At 58.5% G+C, this 20,357-nt stretch overlaps 1 protein-coding gene across 3 annotated transcripts in view; it reads right to left on the reverse strand.

Moving 5' to 3' along the window:
- Positions 1-20,357, reverse strand: part of RASGRF1 (Ras protein specific guanine nucleotide releasing factor 1) — a 45,656-nt gene that overhangs the window by 8,173 nt on the left and 17,126 nt on the right. The window contains exons 4-20 of one of the 3 annotated variants that reach the window (XM_076348182.1): positions 18,703-18,795; positions 17,211-17,464; positions 15,279-15,358; positions 14,598-14,791; positions 13,972-14,081; positions 12,544-12,662; positions 11,851-12,011; positions 10,936-10,999; positions 9,736-9,872; positions 8,356-8,438; positions 7,340-7,549; positions 6,538-6,908; positions 4,406-4,531; positions 3,571-3,741; positions 3,054-3,166; positions 2,207-2,319; positions 1,758-1,818 (exon numbers count right to left, since the gene is read on the reverse strand). In XM_076348182.1, coding sequence (XP_076204297.1) covers positions 1,758-1,818; positions 2,207-2,319; positions 3,054-3,166; positions 3,571-3,741; positions 4,406-4,531; positions 6,538-6,908; positions 7,340-7,549; positions 8,356-8,438; positions 9,736-9,872; positions 10,936-10,999; positions 11,851-12,011; positions 12,544-12,662; positions 13,972-14,081; positions 14,598-14,791; positions 15,279-15,358; positions 17,211-17,464; positions 18,703-18,795 — 2,460 coding nt within the window. Of the gene's footprint in view, positions 1-1,757; positions 1,819-2,206; positions 2,320-3,053; positions 3,167-3,570; positions 3,742-4,405; positions 4,532-6,537; positions 6,909-7,339; positions 7,589-8,355; positions 8,439-9,735; positions 9,873-10,935; positions 11,000-11,850; positions 12,012-12,543; positions 12,663-13,971; positions 14,082-14,597; positions 14,792-15,278; positions 15,359-17,210; positions 17,465-18,702; positions 18,796-20,357 lie in introns of all 3 variants that reach the window. The other 2 variants (XM_076348181.1, XM_076348180.1) reach the window with 2 other exon arrangements.

Consider the following 20,357-nt stretch of genomic DNA (forward strand, 5'->3'; position numbering starts at 1 on the left):
AGGGGCCAGGCTGGCATCGTGCCGGGATGGAGCAGCATGATTGGGAACCATGGGCTGCTCTGGGGCTGTGAGGGCCGAGGTGCAAAGCAGAGAGTGCATGGGGCGGCAGGCACAGGGTGGGTGCTGCTTCCAGTCCAGCCAGTTACTCCCACAGACAGCCTGGACCCTCCTCACTGCCCTCCCCAGCACCTCCTGGAAGCAAACAGCAAATGGCATGTCCCTGTCCCTGCTTTGCTCAGGGATGACGCACTGAAACACGAGCTGCTGTGTTGCAGTGTCCCCTGGCCAGAGCCAGTGGTGCACGGGGACAGTGGTGCAAGGGGACCACACTGCGGGGTGGCTGGGGGTGCAGGACATGCAGACGATGCCGTGGGTCAGCTGAGCCCCCTGCTCTGGGGTGCTGCTTCGCCCTGAGAAGAGGCATCACCTCCCTCAGCACCCTCTGCAAAGCAGTGGTTTCGGAAAAGCAGAATGGCTCCAGGAACCCACGGGTGAGCTGGCCCCAGGAACTGTTCCGGCCAGCACGAGTTAACAGCCTGTTGCAAAATCCCCTCCTGGCCATGGGAAAGGGGTTTCGAAAGCGGCTCCCAGGGAGCAAACACCAGCTGAGCTTCCTCTGCGGCAGCTCAAGGGCCCATGAAGAGGCTGCGGGGGGGTGGGTGCACACTGGGGGAGTGCAGGCTGCAGGGGGGTGGGTGCACACTGTGGGTGGGTGCAGGCCATGAGGGCACACCCTGCCAGAGCATGGGGTGCTGCTGACAGCAAACACTGCATGGGCAAGTGGCACTGGTGGCACTCAGCAGCACCAGTGCCATGCAGGAGGGCTCTGAGCACACTGGAGGAGGGCCCCCCTGGCCAAGGGTTCAGCACACGGCACAATGCACACCCCCAGCTCAGGAGGAGGGGGCCGGGGAAACCACAACCCCTATCACCCCAATGTGCGCTACAAAACCCAGGGCTCCCTCGTGTCCCCACCGCGCCTCTGATGGCAGGTCGCTGCTGCTCAGCTGCTCAGATTGAGGGGCAGACCGAAACCCTCTGGTTTCGTTTGTCTTCTCTTCTTCAAAGGAAGTTTCCAGCACCTGTGGTTGCAGACAAAAGCTTAAAAAAAACAACCAAGAGGGCTCAACCACTCCAGAAGCTGTCCAGCAGACACAGGGGACAGAGCCATTGTTGTTTCAGGTGCACCAGGCCAATTTAAAGTGGCTCTTGGGTTTTTCTGGGAGCAGACTTTGGTTTTTTTAATGCAGGAAGGTGGCAAATGCACTGCAGCCACCCTGACAGTTTTAAATCCATTGCACATTCCCAGGTCTCTGCTCCTGGAGGAGCAGTGCCGATGCCAGCTGCACCAGCGCCCGTGAATTGGAACCAGCGCACAGCGGCACTGGCGCAGGTTTGGGGACACAGAGGACATGGTGGAAACCCATGGGGTTTTCCTGTGTCCCTCGGGCAGGCACTGGCAGCAGTGGGCAGGCACGTCTCCATGCCCACTCCAGCTGTCCTGCCAACTGTGCAGGAGGACTAAACAGCCAGCGGGCTGGATTAGTGTTGCCTCTGCCTGTAACAGATCCAGCTGTGCTCACAGCTGGCCCTGTCCCCAGAAAACCTTTCCCTGCTTTGTAGCTGTACGCCCGGACAGAGGGCTTGGAGAACCGCTCTCCACAGAGCTGGGTGCGCCAGAGTGCGGGGATCTTTAGCTGTTCCCCTACCACCACGCCGAGCTGCCAGGCAGAGTGATGAAGGGAAAGGGTATTTACCATCTGTACGACCTCCTCCAGGGTTATCTGATTGTCTCCTGGATCCTCCTGCGTCAAGGTCCTACGGCATGAAAACACAGCGTTACTTTAGCTGGGAAAGCATCAGACTTGCACGCCTCCAACAGGGCTGCAGCAGGACTTTGTGGTTTTTCACAGATTAAACACTCGGCGTGCATAAGAACACTTCTAAGTCCCATTTCCTGTTTTAAAGAGAAAAAAAACCCTTAACTGAGACCACAGCCCCATGGGTCCTGATGTGCCAGGGAGATGTATGCACCACCCAGCACCGCCCATCCTCCTCCTCGGCTCTTCCCGCACCCCAGGCCCTGGCCAGGGGCACAACCCCTCCTGGAGACCTGTGCCTGCTCTTATCCCAGGTGAGAGCGGGAAGCAGCCAAAAGCCTGGCACAGCATCCAGGAAAAGCAACCTCCCACCCACGGCCCTTCACCTTATGATGTTGGCGGCTGCTTTCCTCTCCTGGGTCAGGAGCTCAGGATCATGAATAACCTCCTCCAAAAAGCTGATCACTCTGAACTTCAGCTCCTCATTGGTTTCAAAGTCCTGCCAAAGCCGGCACGGTCACAGTGTTAATGCGCTATAACGTGAGTAACGTTGATTCCCAGCAGCTCCACTCCCTGCCCATTTAAACCTGGCCAAGACCGATGGCCCTGCGGTGCCAGTGCAGGCAGCTGCTCAGGGGAGCGCAGAGGCTGCTCCTCCCCGGCAAAATCCCAGCCCGCAGCGCCCAGCAAACGGGAACCGGCCAGGAAGGCACCCGGCTCATTCTGTACCATTGCATTGGCATCAACCGGCCTGGGAGAGGCGTGGGGGCTTCCCAGTACCAATCAGTATGGCACCGCTCCCAGTGCCCCCAGCAACCGGTGGCAGAGGGAAATGGACAGCAAGGAAAGCCATGCGGTTTCCTAACCCAGACCCCAGCCTGAAACCCCTAACAGGAATCAAACCCAGCTACTCCTTCTACCCAGCTACTACTACTTCCACCGAGCCCAGCTGGGGGGATGACCGCGGATCCTGGCTCCCCTCCTTCGCACACCGAATATACAAACACTGCAATCCACGCCTGGCCCCCCGCTCTGCGCCAGGGGCTCCCAGGTCCCCTGCTTCACAGTTTTCATCTCCTCCCCATGTCACTCACTTGCTTAATTAAAAAAGAAGTGCCAAATTGTCTTTCCAGCTGGAGCCTGGCTGAGCCACCCGGCATACAGCTGAATTCACGCCGGCAGGGAGGGAGGACCCCCGTGGTGCCCACACCCTGACCGGCCCCCACCACCCACCTGCGAGTGTTTGGAGACCCAGTGACGCAGCACATTGAGGACCCGGTTGGTGGCTGCTCTCCGGATCACGAATTCCTTGTCTCCGTTCCGCTGGTCCGTTGGAAAGCCTGAAACTGCCAACGACCCCTTAGCACAGCTACAGCTCCGTCGGGAATCATTTACGGATATTTTCAGGACTGCTAGAAGGAGCAGCCCCATCTTCCCAAGCATCCCTAAGCTGCCTCTTAAATGCACGCGCTGGGGAGGCTCCGTGTTACAAGGCAGCGGGGTGCTCAGCCGCGGGTGCGAAGGGTTCAGCTGCCTGCAACCTGCACATTCCTTGGGCAGCCCCCGTGCCCAGGCACCCCGGGAACCACAGCCCCGAGCGGGCAGGCGCTGGGCTGTGGGTCCTCTGGGCACCCCCGGCGGGGGCTGCCTCCCAGCCAGGGTGCTCCTGGAGGGCAACCCAGCCAAGTACGGTGGAAACGGGCACCCTGAAAACACATCCCCGCCCTCTCGGCAGCCCGGGGCAGGGTACCTGCGCTGGCAAGGGACATCCTGCGGTACTTCTCCTTGGTGGGGGTCCCCTCATTGGCTCCCGCCGTGGCAATGGCGAATGCAGAGGCAGCCGACAGGGCGCTGCGTGTGCTGTCGAGCTCCCGGCAGGACGTCATGACCACGCCGTTGTTGTAAGAAAACAACGAGAAATCTGGGGGGAGAAGAAAGCCAACACCACCCTGGCTGCTGCCACAGCTCCAGCCAGGTCCCCTCCCACAGCCCTGGACCCCCTCGCCAGCCCCCCCAGCACACGCGCAGCCCCCCCAGGTTGGGGCACGCCAGGAACGGGGCTCATGGAGGTGGTAGGTGCAGATGGCCAACACAGGGCGATTCCCCACAGGGAGCTGGCTTCCACCCTGCCGGGGCTGGGGCAAAGGAGATGGGCAGCTTTGGGTGCCACCACGCCATAAGAATTTATCCAGCACAGCTTTAGCAGGAATTAAGCCAACGGGGTGCTACAGACAGTGTTAAGATAGCTACAGGGGAGACTCGAGCAGATAAATCAATGCTTGATGCCAGTCCAGGCTCACATCTTGAGCAGCATAATTTGCTCCTAACGTGCCAGATCAGCCCTGGGAGGGGAGAAAAGGGGTGAGAAGACCCGGTAAGATGCGCAGACCAGGTCAGCGATACGGGCCAGAGGGTTCAGCATTTCCCTGTCCACTTGCAGGAAAATAAAGGGTAAAGTCCTGCTCCTTCTCACATCTGCTTCAGTTTTACGTCTGCACCTTTAGCAGCTCTGCATGGCCAGGTTCAAGGGCAGTGCGCAGCCCTGAGCAACCCCCAGGCGGGACAGGTCTTGGCCCACTTGTTACCTGATGAATTTTTGCACTTGATGGACTTAGGAGTTGTTGGAGATTTTGTTGGGGAAGTTTCAGCTTCTGCTTCGTCGCTCTGGTTGGGATCCGTGTCCGACTCTTCCCTGACAGATACCTCTGAGCCTGGGAGGAACAGCGAACCCAGTTACCATCACTGCTGGACATGTGCACGTTGCAGCCACGTTTTAGCTCTTCCAGATTTTCCTAAAGTCTGAAGCATTCCAGCTGGGCACACAGCAACCAAGTACAGGAAAGGTACAGAGTCCCGCAATTACTTTGGGGGTTTTTTGGGGTGGGGTTTTTTTTGGGGGGTGGGGTTTTTTTAGGTTTTTTTGTTTGTTTTGTTATTACAACTTACTCAGCTTTCAGGTAGCACACAACCCACAGGAGGCAGGAGCTTTCTGTGCTGTCCATGGTGCATGTATTGCCAGCTCGGAGGCTCTGCCCAGGGCTGGCGACGGCGAGACGGACCATGGGCAAGCTCCAGCCCATGCACCCTGCACACAGCAATGGGGTGGGATGCGGTACCTCCCTCCCAGGGTGCAGGCGCTGGGAAATCACCCAGCAAAGGGCTGCGGGAGGAGCTGGGGCAGCCTGTCCCCCCGCCTCCGGCTGGGCTGTTCTCTGCCCTCGCATACGGCTACCCCACAGACTGGCTTCGCCCCTCTCAGAGCCCCTGCTTGTGCACCAGGGCACAGAAGGTACTCACACAACCCGCAGTGAGAGAGAGGATAACGTTGAGGTGGAAACAGGGAGGCTGCAGCCTGTTCCCATTTTCATTAAAGACAAGGAAACTGCTAGCAGTGCCGGAGTCGTGCACACAGCGTTGCTTGCACAGGGGTCCGGCCCCAAGGCAGCCGCCCCACAGCCAGCAGGTCCCAGCTCAGGGTGCTGAGCGTGATTCCGGTGCAGATGGGGCAGTGTCCTGGTTTCAGCTGGGATAGAATTAATTTCCTTCCTAGTAGCGGGTACAGTGCTGTGTTTTGGATTTGGGATGAGAACAATGTTGATAACACACTGATGTTTTGGTTGTTGCTGAGCAGTGCTTACACTAGTCAAGGACTTTTCAGCTTCCCATGCTCTACCGACTGAGCAGGCTGGAGGTGCACAAGAAGCTGGGAGGGGGCACAGCCGGGACAGCTGACCCAAACTGGCCACAGGGACATTCCATACCATGGGACGTCATGCTCAGTACATAGACTGGGGAAAGCTGGCCGGGGGGGCCGCTGCTGGGGGACTGGCTGGGCATCGGTGGGTGGGTGGTTAGCAATTGCATTGTGCATCACTTGCTTTGTATATTATTATTATCATTATTACATTATTATTATTATTATTATCATTTTATTTCAATTATTAAACTGTTTTTATCTCAACCCACGAGTTTTTCTCACTTCTACTCTTCCAATTCTCTCCCCCATCCCACCGGGGGGGGGAGTGAGCGAGCGGCTGTGTGGTGCTCAGTTGCCAGCTGAGGTTAAACCATGACAGGCAGCGTGAGCAGTGGGCTGGTCCCTGCGCTGTGGGGTGGGAGTGCAGCTCAGCCTGCAGCCACAAATGCTGCGGCAAGTGCTAAAGACAGAGGGTCCCTGGGGTCTCCGCTGCCGAATGGCTCCCGCAGGGCTATGGCAGGGGGGAGGGAGCCTCGTCCTCCACTGCTGTGCTGTGCTCAAAGCCGTGCTCGGGCACATCAGCGCAGGGGGGCAGAGGGATGCTCAGTGGGGCAATGACCTGTGGCCCCTGCAGTGTTTTACTTACCTGGCTCCAGCTCTCTTCCCACAATACCCTGTTGCTGAGCCTCCTGGAGGCCACACCACACAAGTCACTGCATCTCCAGGAGCGCCACCACTGCCACCACCACCACCACAACTGCCACTGGTCTCCCCAGCACATGGGGGGCTGCTGCGTGCCTGCTCATGGGGCAGGGGCTCCCTGCACCCACCACTCACCAGCACACAGCCAGGCCGCCTGCCCCAGCCCAGGGCTGGGCTGCTGCAAAGCCCCCAGGCACGGTGTGCCTGATCCCCCGCACATGTCCCTGTACCCCCGCAGAGCACCCACCAAAACCGGCCCCCTCCCTGCCGGCTGCCTGGGCTGGACGCCCACCCACCTGCAAACCCACAGCAACTTACTTTGCTTGCTCGGCAGTGACTCCTCTTGCTTTTCTGAGGCTGCTTCTCCTTCGTCAGGGATTTTATTGGGATAGTTACTGGACACGTACAGTTTGTTTATGTCCAGGGTGGTCTTACTGAAGGGAGCCATGGAGGAGTACATGCTTGCATAGCCATTGGAGGAGCAGCTCAGAGCAGCCAGGTCCAGCGCCTTCCCTCCTGTAATGATGGGGATGTTGAGGGAGAGCTTCCTCCGCCGGCTGGGGGACGAGGACTTGGTGATGGAGAGCGGGGGAGGCGAGGAGAACTTGCGGTTGGCTCTGGGCGACTTGGGGGGCTCGCCGTACAGCAGCTTGTTGTTCTGGCTGTTTGCAAACAGGAGCTCCAGGGACCTTGGCAGAGAGACAGGGAAAGGCTGAATTCGCACCTACTCTGTCTGAGAGGTTGTGGAGATCCCCCGCCGGCAGCTCCAGCAGCACTGGGTCTCCGGGGCACCCCACGCTCTCCAGAACCCGGGCATGGCACAGCCGGCGTGAGCCCCTGCCACCCTGTTCCCACTGCTTGGCCCTCCCAGGAGCGGGGACACCCTCAGAGCTCGGGATTATCTGCTTCCCCAATTTGCAGGTATCACAACTCACGGGACCAGGTGAAACAGCCCTGGAGTGGCACCAGGGCCAGGCAGGTCTGGGGAGCAGAGGACTGACTCAGGACAGAAAAGGGGATGGAGGAGCAATGACGCAGACCCCCATAAACTCTGTCGGTCCTTTAGGGGCAGGACAGGTCACCGGCATGGGTACTGCAGCGGTGCCACACGCAGCCTCACCGTGCGGGGATGGCGCTGATCGGCTTCTTGTAGATCGTGATGAGCTTGTCGAGGACGACCAGGGCGGTGGTGAAGACGCGGTACGAATGCAGGAACGTGTTCAGAAAGTCAATGCTCAGGAACCGCAGGTCCGTCAGCCTCTCCAGGAGCCGTTCCACGCTTGCATAGCGGATCTGCAGGACCTTGCAGGAATTCATCGTTTTACTGAACCTAATGTCAACATCATCACAATACAAGCTGGCATCAGACCTGCAGAGAAACAAGATATCTGTGGTTCCAGCCTGGAACGAAACCAAGAGCTGCTTTGCACAAGCAGCTTCCCCCCGAGATGTGCGGGGACCACAGAAAGCTGTACAGGTCCTCGTCAGCAAAGGACCCACGTTTGTTCGGAGGTGCCCCTATGTAAAACACAGGCAGGAATACTCCCGGGGGAAAGCTAGGAAGTCTGCACCCCAGAACGGGTGGAAACACTGCACAGTGCTCAACAGGCAGAGGTTTGTGCAAAAAACGTGGAATGACAGACTGTCGCTGGGGGACACCCACGAACCAAGACCCTTCCCCGTACATGACAGCAGACCCGCAGCAGTGCGGGCAGTTGATGCAGCGGGGACACCCCCCCTGATGCCTCATCCCACCGGCTGTGCCCGGTCCCCCTCATGCCACATATGTACCTCCTTGGGCCGGGCCAGCCCTTGCACCCAGCACCCACACAGCTCCCTGCGCCCCTCTCCTCTGGGGGTTTCACCCCCCCACCCCTTTACTATTATTATTTTTTCTCTGAGCTCTCCCCTTTGACCTTTCCACCTCCCCGAGCACAGTCCCACACAAATCTCCTCTCCCAGCTAATTAGCGCTCCTAATCACCACGCTGGGAACAGCACACCCAAGTGCCTGAGCACATGGGAAAGTCGCCGGGCTCCCGGGGCTTTCAGCAGCGTTTGGCTGCTGTGGGAGCTGTGCCGTGGGGCCAGGCAGAGCCCGGCGCTCTCCGCAGCACCCAGCTGCGGCAGCACTCACTTGATCATCTGGGGGACGGTGACCTTGGAGTTCTCCTCAAAGGCGTTCATCATGAGGCCGTTGCAGCGGATGTTGTCCACGCACTGGAAGAGACATGGGTGGGAGGTGGGAGAAGGCGGCAGCGGCAAGGGCAGCCCTGCTGCCCACCAGGCTTCGACGCGCCGTAAGAGAGCCTGAGCTCGTTGTTATCCAGACAAGACACATCCTTGCTAGCTGCATCTACCGTGCCTGACAGGACACCACGGCTGGGAGTGCACAGCTGGGAAGGGCAAGAGCTTCTGCCTGAAAATAGGAGCTTCATGATCACACTCTTGCATTCCTGTTCTGGGGAAGCGTCGCCCAGAGCGGCTCCCCTGGCTCTCCTGCTATGGACCTGGCCCAGGCTCAGGGTGTGCTGGTAGGCACAAAGGCATTGCGAGAGTTGCCAGAAACCCCCTCTCATCCTTTATCACCGTAATTAAACTCCCCTCCCAGCCTGCGCTGCTGGATGCTCTCGGAGGGAGACCCAGCGGGCAGCAGAGCGGCACTGGTCCCTTTGCTGCCGGCTCACTGCCATGGGCTTTGCTGCGCAGGAGCGTGGGCTGGAGACCCCCGCGTGGGCAGGACTGGCCCCAGCCCCTGCGGAGAGTGGGACCAGAAGCTGCCACTTCCCTGCGTGGGGCTGGCCCCAGCTCCTGCCCACATCTCTCCTTGGGGACCAATGCTCAGCAGGGGGACACAGGTAAGGACATAGTACAACAGACGTGGCCAGGAGGCAATCCCTATTTAACCGATAACTTTTCCTCTTCCACTTGGGAAAAAAGATCTTCAAAGTCATTTGCATAAAGCAAATGAAGAGCAGGTGTAAATTGTTACCATGTGTCTGAGTCAGAGGAGACATCCAAACCACACATCTACATGTGCAGGCAGAGCATGGACGGGACAGACTCTGCTCCCACCTGCTGTGGCTGGTGTCACCTTCCTCCTCCACCTCCTCCTCTTTGAGCTAGCAGACACCAGAAAGCTTATGGCGATGGCCCCAGCTCCAAGTCACCCTCTGCGTAGAACCGCTCTCCCTGGGTGCCCAAGGCTTGGTGGTCCACCCGTGCTGTTCATGCCAGCCTGATGCAGTGAGATCTCAGCCCGCAGCAGGTCCCGAGCACCCCGGTGGTGCCAGGAAAGCACCCAGGGTACAAACCCAGCCGAGCGCTACCGCCACAGCCACAGTCCAAGGGCAGGCAGCAGAACTGTAGCCGTGCAGCAAACAAGAAGTGTTAATTCTGGGTGCCCAAAGCCACTGCTGCAGCCTGCATGGGGGCAGCCGAGCAGGAATCCCACAGGGGCTGCTCATCCCCGAGGACTCTGTGCCCCAACACCTCCTCCCTGCCGGGTCCGTCCTACCTGGCTGATGTCGCTGGTCCATGCAGCCTTCTCCTGCCTGGACGAGGCCACGAGGATAACCGTAAAAGATGAGGAATCTTTTGGCTCCACCACGATTTTGAAGTCAAGATGGTCAATGTCTTGCCCCGATGCTTTTGCTTTGGAATAGAAAAACCACACACAGTGATTGTGAAAAGATTTCCCCACCCCCTCTCCCCAGCATAGGTTTTATTAAGGTTTTAAGGAGTTTGTTGCATTTTGTGGGTTGTCTGTGGTAAGGACGCAACAGGTTTGCTGGGCAAAGGCTCCGTGTTTGCAAAGTAAAGTCTGCACGTCACAAGCGCAGCACAGCCTCACTGCTGGGGCCCGGGCAGTGTTAGAACTGCCAAAGAACCCGGCTCCTCGGCACGTGTTAGAATTCTAACTCGTAACGAGGACAAGAGAAAGGAGCCTGTGCTTTTTCACAAGTCTGCAGTTAAGTGGGCATGGCTGAGGACGTCCAGCATCTTTGCGTTTTTCCACTTGCTAGCAGCGAGCTGTGATGCTCGCTGCCTGCCTCAGGAAGGTCAGATTTGCATAAATGTGCATCTGTTTGGTTCACAGTAAATAATTTACTTAATTAAATCCAGCGGGTAGATCATGACTTCCTTGAATCTATTCAGCATCTCAATTTGCTCCAGCTCTGCTGCAGTTGATTTTATGCCACACGGATGGACGGCAGCAATGTCCAGGAGGACACCACATCCGAGACAGGGGACGCCAGCAGTGCTGACCACACTGCCATTGGTCCCCAGCCTCAGAACACGGCAGCTGCCTCCAGCCAGGGAAGGCATTGCCTGGGGCTGGCAGCAACCTCATGCCAAGGCTCTGGCATTAAGTGCAGCCTCCAGCAGGACCTGCACCCCCGACACCTCCCCGGCCCTGCTGGGTGCGGGCTTTGTCCCCCCCGCAATGGGGTGACCACGCTGCAAAACCCAAAACTGCCTGCGGTGCGCAGCAGGAGACGGTCTGCCATGCTGGTGGTGCTGACAACCTCAGAAGAGGGTCCTGGAGTAGCTGCAACTTTGCTTTTTGAGACGCCCCTGTCTGCTCAGCGCCCGCTGGGGCACATAAGCCAACCCTTCCACCGCATACCCACGGGTGGGGGCTGAGCAGGGCCCTGGGCATGCCCCGAGGGGGGTCTGCCTGGCATGGGGCCGCGGGTGGGGCAGGGGCACCTACCATCCTCGTCGGTGCTCTCCTGCTCCTCCACCAGCGTGCAGTCGATGAGGGAGATCACGCCGTTCTGCAGAGGCGGGAGTCGGGGCTCAGCGGCAGGACCCCCCCCGGGTGGCTGGGGGCTGCCCTGGCCCCAGCCCCCCGCCCCACGTCGCAGCCCACTGCCCCGGGGATGGGGCGATGCTGCCATGGGTGCACACACAGCCCGCGGCCAGCACAGCGTCTGCTTTCACCGGGAAAAAAGCAGTTACTGACAGCTGGGATATCGTGGTTTTCCTTCTATAACCGATCAACTAATTTGTTTATAAATTATTTAATATGAGCTTTAAATTAAATTTTCCAAAAATCTGTTGTTATAATTATCAACTCTTTGCCACGGACTGTAATTTTTCAAACTGCTCAGTAATGAGCAATTTCTGTAAGATTCTTGCTCAATTAACTTCAAAACTTCCACCAACAAAAGCGTGAGTCTTGGGAGCGGACTGCAGAAGCCTGTGAGCATTATGTACAAACCTAGGCTATAATTTAACTTTCTCACTGAATAGATTGTCAAGGTTTCTGCTGCAAATCAGGATAACTTCTTTTATTGAGAACTTGCAATTTCTTGTCTTTGCCCACGACTCAGAGCTCCGCACATCACTGACAAGGCATCTGGACCACATGAAATAAATCCAACCGACCGCCTGCTCTCAGCCCAGCACCCCCAGGAGGCTGCAGCCAGGGGAGGGCAATGTGACCCCTGGACCCCTGGTGTCACCAGAAGAGCCTGGCCAGCTCGGGCTGCAGAAGTGCCGGCCTCTGCCCCCTCCCTGTGCACGAGCCCCTGCCCCAGCACCCCAGGGAGCAGCACCAGCTCCAAGCCCAGCAGCCACCGGACCCTTTGCTGGAGGCTGCTAAGACCCCCCCAGCCCTCTGCACCTTGGTCAGATGCAGCTTGCCTCCGGAGCCCCTGGTGCAGATGATCAAGTGCTTGGAGAAGAGGAAGCACTGCCGCTCGCCCTCCTTCTTCAGCGAGAGGGAGCCCAGCCGCCCCCGCGTGATCTTCCCTTTCTCTGACATCGGCACTTGGATGAGGGACCCTACAGAAGGGAGAGACCCATCCCTGGCATCGGGGGCAGCTTTCCAGGGCACGGTACCCGGGAGCAGGGCATCGCTGTGTGCCCAGAGCGAGGCAGTGGCGAGTGTGTCCCCAAGCACCAGGGCTGGGACTGGGACTGGCCCCGTGAGCCACCAGCTGTGCAGGTTATCGGGGCCCAGAGACCAGGTGAGCACCAGCCACAGCCCCCAACCCACCCTTGCACCCACATTGCGTGGGTGCTCCTCCGGGACCGAGTGTGCCCAGGAGGTCAGGATGCGTCCCGCTACTTCTCTGGTGGTAGGAAATCAATAATGGCTAAAATGCACATTCTGCTCCGTGATGCAACAAAATGCAGTGCCGAGACTGTCCGAAAGTGAGGCACTTGGGAGCAAAGAAAATTCAGAAACGGGTTATATTTTTAAATTTCACAGCTCACCAGACGGCGCTGCAGGGGGATGCGGTGGCGGGGGGACAGGGGCTGCAGGGCTTTGCATTAACCGCGGAGGGGAGGGACATCGACACAAACACTGTACCTTGTCTTACGAAAGTCTGGCTGGTGTCCAGCAGAATTTCACACCCTTCAATAATCATCCTCTCTATCGCCAGATTTTTTCGAATATTTTCAGTCTCACTCACTTCATCATGCATTATCCTGAAGGAGAGAAGAGAACATTGGAGCTTGGATGAGATTTGCACTTTTCCCAGCAGATCCCTTTTAACAGAGTGGAGGGGCTACACTAGGTAAGACCAAAACCAAAGGAATACCAAGGGAATTACAGCAGTCATTTGTATCTATACAGACCTGGGAGTTCAGGAGGTAACCTACACATCAGCCTGGACTGTACCTCCAGATTTGTAAATATTGAAACGCGAGTGCTTCTTACTCGGAAATCACAAAATTTGGATTTAGTGATGGACAGGTTCCTCCCCCGTCACCAGTCCCCTCCAACATCCCTGCTCCTTGAGGAGTGGGAAAAGGGATGGAAACTCTTTGTGGATTGCTTCAGGACCAAGGAGCGCCGGTGTGTTTGGTGCCGTCACAACACGCTAGCACAGGACACACAGAACGCTTCGGTCCGTGGCCTGAGGAGGGAGAGGATTGGAAACAGGGAATCGCAGCTGATTCCCGGGTGCTCGTTGCAGAGACCTGGGGGGCACTCAGCCCCTTCCCACGGGGCAGCCCCACCAGCACCCAGAAGCACAGCTGTGCCAGAGGACAGAGCCAGACCTTGAGAGCCGTCCCAGTCCTCCAAAACTCATATTTCATCATTAAGGAGCCCTGGAACACGCCAGAAGCAGCCGGGCTCTCATCCCACCGGCCCCAGGGACGGATTTGCACAGGAGGCCAGGAGACAGCACTGGAACATCTCAGCCTTCGAAACACAGAGGACAAGGGCAATGGGAGGGTGGATCCTGGCTAAAACAGCACGGGGCACCTTTGGCGCAGGGCTTTGCTTGCTGCCTGCGCCCGAGCAGCAGGCAGGGTGCGTGGGCAGCCAGAGGCACCCGGGCGAGCTCCCCACAACGCCACCCACAGCACCCCATGCACAAGCAGGCAGATCTCCCTGTGCCAACGGCTCACGAGGGGTTTCATCCTTGTCAGGGACGGCCAACGGGCTCTGAGCAAACCGAGGACTGAGCTTCTCCTGCATCCTACCCCAGCGGGACAGCACAGCCCCTCTGTCACCATCTCCACCGGCTTCACCCTGTGGGTGCTGTATGAACACCCAGGCCAGCCTGGTACCACCGGCACTGCACCCTCTCCAAACCCTGCAGGTCAGGGTCTGCCTGCCCCAGCCCCTCTCCCTGCCCAGCAGAAGGGCAGCACACCATGCCAGCAGCCCGGCCAAGAGCCCCTCCACCAGTCCGAACCGCCTGGGTGCAAGAGCTGCCCCTGGTCCCGCAGCCCCAGCTGCCAGGACAGGCAGGAGCAGGCAGGGATGGGCAGTGGTGTGTCTGACCTGGAGAGCTCTTCCAGCTTGGACTTGGCGTAATCCAGGCTGTTCCTCTCCACATGCTCGTGGGGGGTGTGAGCCAGCAGCTCGTGCAGCGTCAGGATGTACCTGGGGATCTGCAGCACAACAGACCAGAGCGGGGAATCAGCTGCGGTGCAGTGCGGGGGGGCAGGCAGGATGGAGGGGGCACAGAGGGCTGCAGGCGCCCACCCTGCACTGCTCCCAGAGCCGCTGTGTCCGGAGACACTGTGCCTCAGACCCCCTGATCCAGGAGGTTATGAAAGCTTCAAAGTTCCTCGTGCTAAAGCTTAATGAAGAGGGGGAACAGCGTGGCGTTTTGCCCAGGACTCTGCTGTGCCCCATCCATGTCCCAGCAGCATGGGGTAACCGGGAAGTTGGCAGCTTCACCCAGAGAGTCCTCCTGCAGCACCGACAAGCCCAGCAATGGCCTGAGCAGGTCTCAGGAGCAGCATGGGACCACGTGGGGTCCAGCCCCAGGCCATCTTCACCCAGGCTTTGCCTCGCCACCACCCGATGCCTGCTGTGGGGCTGGGGTTTGCACCGCCCAGCCCGTCCCTCGCCGCCAGCACTGTGGTGGCATCCCCGGGGCCAATCCCGGCACTAGTGGTCACCTGGAACATGGGGTAGGTCAGGAAGGTCTCCAGGGTCCTCTCCTCACAGTCAGGCTTGGCCTCATAGTGCTTCAGCAGCTTGTCGAAGTCCCGGTTCTGCTTGCAGTGCGCCAGGATCTGCAGGCTGTACTGGTGGTTCCTCACGAACTCCTGGTAGATGTTCAGCATGGGCAGCAGGATGTCGAACAAGTCGGCTGCGAGCAGAAAGGCGGTGGGGAGGTGAGTGGGCTGGTCCAGCCCATGCCCTGGGGTCCTGGCACAGCCCCCCTGGCTCCCAACCCTCCTTGCCCCCAGGTCCCACCCAGGGCACCCCCTGGGGCCTTGTGCTGCTTGTGCAAGCCCCAGGTCTGCCCAGTTTGGGTTTTAAAGACACCCTGTAGAGCCAGCTGAGGGTCTAATAGGACACAGCAATGCTCTTCAGCATCAGCTCTCCTGTGCATGGTCCAGCCCACCCCTTCCACCGCCCGGCAGAACCAGGAATGCAGGAATTGGGTTTCTCTGGTTTTTTGCTCAGGTCCTCGCCTCTGTGACCAACATGAACGAGTGATGTGCTGTGCGATGCATTTCACTGCTGCCGCCGGTTAGCAAAACGCCTGTTAAGTTGCACTGGGAGGAGAAGCGCGGGCTCGGCTCCACCAGCAAGCGGGAAGGAAACACAGTGAGGAGGCAACACGCACTCACCCAGCACGAGCGTCGGCCAGCTGGATATCCTTGCCTTCAGGCCTTGATAAAAGATTTGGTGCAAAAACATGATCGTTTCACTGAAAGATAAACCAAGGGGTGAAAAGACAGATGAACAAGTGACAAATAATGACTAATTAGACAAAATCACCAGCCCAGACGGGGAGCAGGGGAGCCCTGCCTGCACAAGGTGGGTTGCAGAGAGGGTCCCCAGAGGTGCGCAGGGAATGGTTGATGAGGACAGAGGAGAGGGAGGAACTGAGCAGCCTGAAGCTCCCTTCAGATGTAAACCCCGAAATGCAGGGAAGCCCAGACCCCCCTTCCCACAGGGGAATGAGCTTCCCCCCCTCCCAGCCCAGCCCCACAGAGTGGCACTGGCAGGGGGGGCGAAAGCGTCGTTGGCTCCCCCGCGCCCAGCACTCGCTGTCCGATGCTGTGCACACCCCGTCCCCGTTGGCTGCAGGCTGGGAGCTAATTAGTATTGCCCTTTGCTATCAGTCTGCTCCCCTTGGGAATCTGATGTTTTCCGCAGGTACCTGTCCCTCGCCATCAGCGAGGGACGGGGTTCGTTTGATTTCCAGCAGTTGATAAATCACCTTCACATTCTCCTGGCCAGGCAGCTCTGCCTCTGCCCTGCCTGGACATGCCCCATGCTCTCCAGCCCTGCCTGACCACTCCTGCTGCCCGCTGGGCCAGGCAGAGCAGGAATGGGCCAAAGCCTTTGCCGAGGAGGGCGTGATGCCAGGCAGAGCTGTGCCGAGCCGGGGCAGCCCCACTCCTGCGGGTGGGCAATGCTTGGTGGGAGTGCAGCCCTTTGAGACACCCATCTGCCTCCCTGTCCTGATGCTGCTGCCCACCCAGGGCACCCCTGCTCTCCCCAGCCTTGGCAGGACAGGGTTGCTCCTGGCTGGAGCTCTGAGCTGGCCCCGTGTCCTCCACTGTTCATTCTCCAAGAGACCCTACAGCAAGGGACCTCCTTCAGGCCACAGAGACGAGACAAGGCAGAGGAGGGGTGCTTGGGAGCGCTCACTCTGCCTGCACTGGCCACAGTCAAAGTGCTAGCTTCACACAAGCCCAGATGTGGGGGAAAACTGGAATTTGGGTTCTACAGTTTGGGTCCCTCTCAGCTTCCAGAGCGAGCTGGCACCCCATGCAGCCCAGGGAGCTCACAGCAACAGCAGGAAGGGTCGCGGAGAGCAACAGGAGCAAATGCCAGGAGCTGCAAGCGCTGCTCCCCTCAGCAAGGGACAAGTGGCTGGCACCTCCAGGGCTGGCAGGGCTGGCTGGTAGGACTTGCCGCTGGTATCAGTACCATCCATGGGATGGAGCCATTGCAGCTGCCATTAAACCTGGCATATACTGCTGACATACTTGGCATCATGGTGGCCTGGCTGGGGTCAGCGAGCATCACCTCCCATCCCCGCCAGTGCCCGGGCCCAGCCATTCTCGGCACACTTTGCGGCGGCTGTGACCCCGTGTCGCAGCTGCAGGAGAGGCTACGCCTGCCCCCTCCATACCATCTCCCATGAGAGCTGCATCCTCCCCGCTTCACTCGTCCATCATTACCTACGGGCTGCTGTTAATGCCAAAGGACACTGTCCTGCCCGCTGCCAGAGCCAGGACCTCATACAGACAGGCTCCTGGCAGCCCCAACCCACTACTGAGGCCCTGGAGCATCAGCCTCCATGGCACCTCCTCGTGTCAGTGCCAAGCACTCAGCGAGCTGCTTGTGCAGCTGTCCCATGGGGATGATGAGCTTCCATCCATAGCTTTGGGGGCCAGGCTGCAGGCTCCCGGGGAGTCCCCTGGCACCAAGCACCCCAACACCCATTCCCAGGGGAGGGCAGTGGGCCGTGGACACCAATGCCTGCCCAGAGGCTGCTGGCTCTGATGGGGTGCCGCAGAGCTCCTGGAGCCCAGGATGGCACTCACCTGTTGAGGAATATGCTGCTGACGTCGTCGTGCGTGATGGGAGGCTTCTTGGAGCTGGCTGCCATCCGCAGCGGCCGCAGAAAGTTGTTGACGAGGATGTGGAGCTGCTGGACGTACTCGGCCTCTGCCTCCAGCATGCTGAAGACGACCTGGTTCCTCTTGCGCATGCTGTCAGCGTGGGGGGACCTGATGTAGTCCTGGATGATCGTCTTCCACTTCCTCCGGCACAGCCAGCCCCGCAGGAAGCTCTGCACCTGCCGAGGGAGCAGCGGCCGTGTTAGGGTCCAGGCTGATGAGCCGGGCAGGCGCCCCGCGCTCAGCATGGTGCAGGGGCCGCAGCTCTGCAGTGAGGTTTCCCTGGCTCTGTGCTGAGGTGTGCACAATGGTGCCTGTTACTGGTGCTGCTCCGAATCCTCCCAGCTGGGAAACGAACAATAACTCATTTAAATGCACTTTCTTATTGCAGACAATGTCCTCTTTTCTTTTTACAGAGATGCATGGAAGACTCCTACGAGAAGCAAGGATCCCATGTTGACTCCTGACCTCTCCCAGCACAGTTGCGACGTTGGGCACTTCCCTGCCAGCAGGACTGTGCGGGTACGGAGACTCCCAGCCTGCCTGGTGCTTAGCCCTACCCAGCACCCCACAATCACCCGGTGCGCTGGGGCACCAAAGTCCCCCTGGAGCCAGCACCTGTCTGGGCACCCAAACACACAGAGATGTATTAAGACACCTAGAAAAGCTTCCAAGCCTTCCTCATGTACATGAGCATCTGCAGCACATCCCAGTCTGTGCCCAGAGCTCCGTCCATGTGTGCGGCCGCTGCCCGCCACCCCAAGCCTGTGGGGTTCAACCCCATGTCCCCTGCATGGGGCAGCAGGCGCCTGGGGCCAGTGCAGGCTTTCCTGGGGGTTGGGCGAGGGCAGGAAACCCTCCCCGAGCGGTGGCAGCGCTGGTCCCCTCCACAGCACCGTGGGGAGGCCAAGGCACCGCCGCGTTTGCCAGGCTCAGGGAATCGCCTGCAGGAGTGGGGCGTATGGCAAGCAGCATCTGCTGGCGAATGCGGCTTGTTCTCCCCGAGAGCACTTTATCTGGAGCATATTTCCTCGTGGGGTCTATTGCTCCCTGCAGGAACACTGCTGGGTGGTGGCTTTTTCCTCGCAAAAATAAAAGATGTAACCACAGCTGTGGGAGAAGCGAGATGTAAGAGGTGCTGTTTGTGCATGAGCCGGCACAGGCAGGGACACCTTGCTCACCCGGGGAAAGCGGCGAGTGCCCCGCAGAGCAAACACAACCAATTGGGTTTCCAGTTTTGCAAAACACATTTTCCTCCTAAAAAAACCCCGTTAGCAGAGGCACCTCCTCAGACAGCCCCCCCAGGCCAACCGCTCTGCCAGCCCCACATGGAGTGCGCCTGCCACGCCACCATGAGCACCGGGCCCCCACCGAGCGCCAGCTCCGGCCCCCGCGCCACTCACCCGCCACCACCCACCTTCTTGATTTTCTTGATGTCACTGTCGTCGTCGCTGGGAACGCTGGTCTGGCCGGCCTGGATGCGTTCGTGGTCCTTGAGCAGGGAGGCGATCTGCAGGCACAGGAGGGGAGCATAAGCGGCCGCCCCGGCACATTCCGGCATGTCCTGGGAGCCAAGGACAAACCCTGCTGTCGTGCAGTGCCGGGGAATGGCACGTGCCTCCAGCTTAACTACAGATACAGGGACATGTCGTGCTGATTCTGTCTTAATGGGAGATCGGTAGATGGAGCAGATAAAGAAATGCTGCAGAGCCGTCAGGGCGCTGCCGACTCCCCGGCATCCCCAGCACCCACCAAACACGCCGCAGAGGGGACCTGGAAATCCTGCCAGGTACCCAATGCAAACCGCATCCCCGTTTCCTAAGAAAGCCTTCATGGGCGAGTCATTAAAAAAACGAGTTGGAGAGAAAATGGCAGAAAAATATCAAGTCATTTGCACTCTAAAACTTGCAGACGGGGACAAACTCTCATCCAGTCACAGCTTTCCAACACAAATTGGATCAAATCTCGTTAGCTTCAAGCATTTGAATTTTTACTGTTTCTCGCCTGTACTTTTTCTCACTCCTCTGCTCATTGCTGTGTCCCTGCCCCCACCGCTGCAACCATTTATAAAGCTACGGGAAAGGGTAGGAAAACAGAAAATGTACTATTCAGAAAATGAAAATTAGGAAAAATGTGATTTGAATTTTGATTTTACAGAAAATAATAAAAATAAGAAAACAACTTTGAAAGAGTACTTTCCAAAAAGTTTTGGAGAGAAAGGAGTTGAGATCTTTTTCAGTTGGAGACTCTGCTTCCCAGTGACGCTAGGAACTGACAGCAGCAGTAACTGCAATACCCGCCAAGCGCGTGTAGGTTTTTCGGTGTCTGGACTGTTAGGAAGGAAAGCAAAGTAAAGAAGGAGAGGAGACAGCTGCTGGGGGAGGAGGACAGGGGCAGAAGCTGCTTCTGTTGCACGGTCACAGCCCAGGAAGAGGAGATGACTTCCACAAAATCCGAACTGTAACAAAGAGCTGTGTGTTTTCATGCCGTAAGAAGCCAAAAAATGCTGTGGGTCAATGCAGTCACCGTGTCTGAATGAAGCTCAACAGCCACCTCTCGGCGTCGAGCTCTCCCAAAGAGACCCGGCCCTCCCAGCATTCAATGTGGAGGCATTTCCCCAAAACTTCTCACTGCCAGGTGCCGGGAGGGAGGGCGCAGGGCTGGTGCCTGGCGCAGGGCTGGGGATGAGCCCAATCCAGCCAGCCCCGCTTGTGCCACTGGTGTGACCCGGCTGTGGCTCAGAGGGGCTCAGCTGGAGGCACCAGGGCTGCCCCGGCCCCCAAGCGTCCCTGCTGTCCCAGCACAGCCACCCCCAGCACCGCCAGCCTCAGCAGGAGCAGGAACATGCCAGAGAAAGCGGACGCAGGCTCACAGGCACTGATTCAGCTCCTATGCAGCTCTATCGGTTTCACCCCATTTTATTACACGGGATTAGATGTTAGAAGAGATTTTAGAAATTTTTTCCTCTCCCTGTGCTTTCCTATGGAGTCTCAAGTCACCACACATCCCCTGCATCCCCTCTGCATTTAAGTGTTTGAGAGCACCGAAGCCATTCCCGGCGCTGGCTCTGGA

This window comes from Aptenodytes patagonicus, chromosome 10 (genome assembly GCF_965638725.1).
Source record: "Aptenodytes patagonicus chromosome 10, bAptPat1.pri.cur, whole genome shotgun sequence".
Taxonomy (NCBI): Eukaryota; Metazoa; Chordata; class Aves; order Sphenisciformes; family Spheniscidae; genus Aptenodytes; species Aptenodytes patagonicus.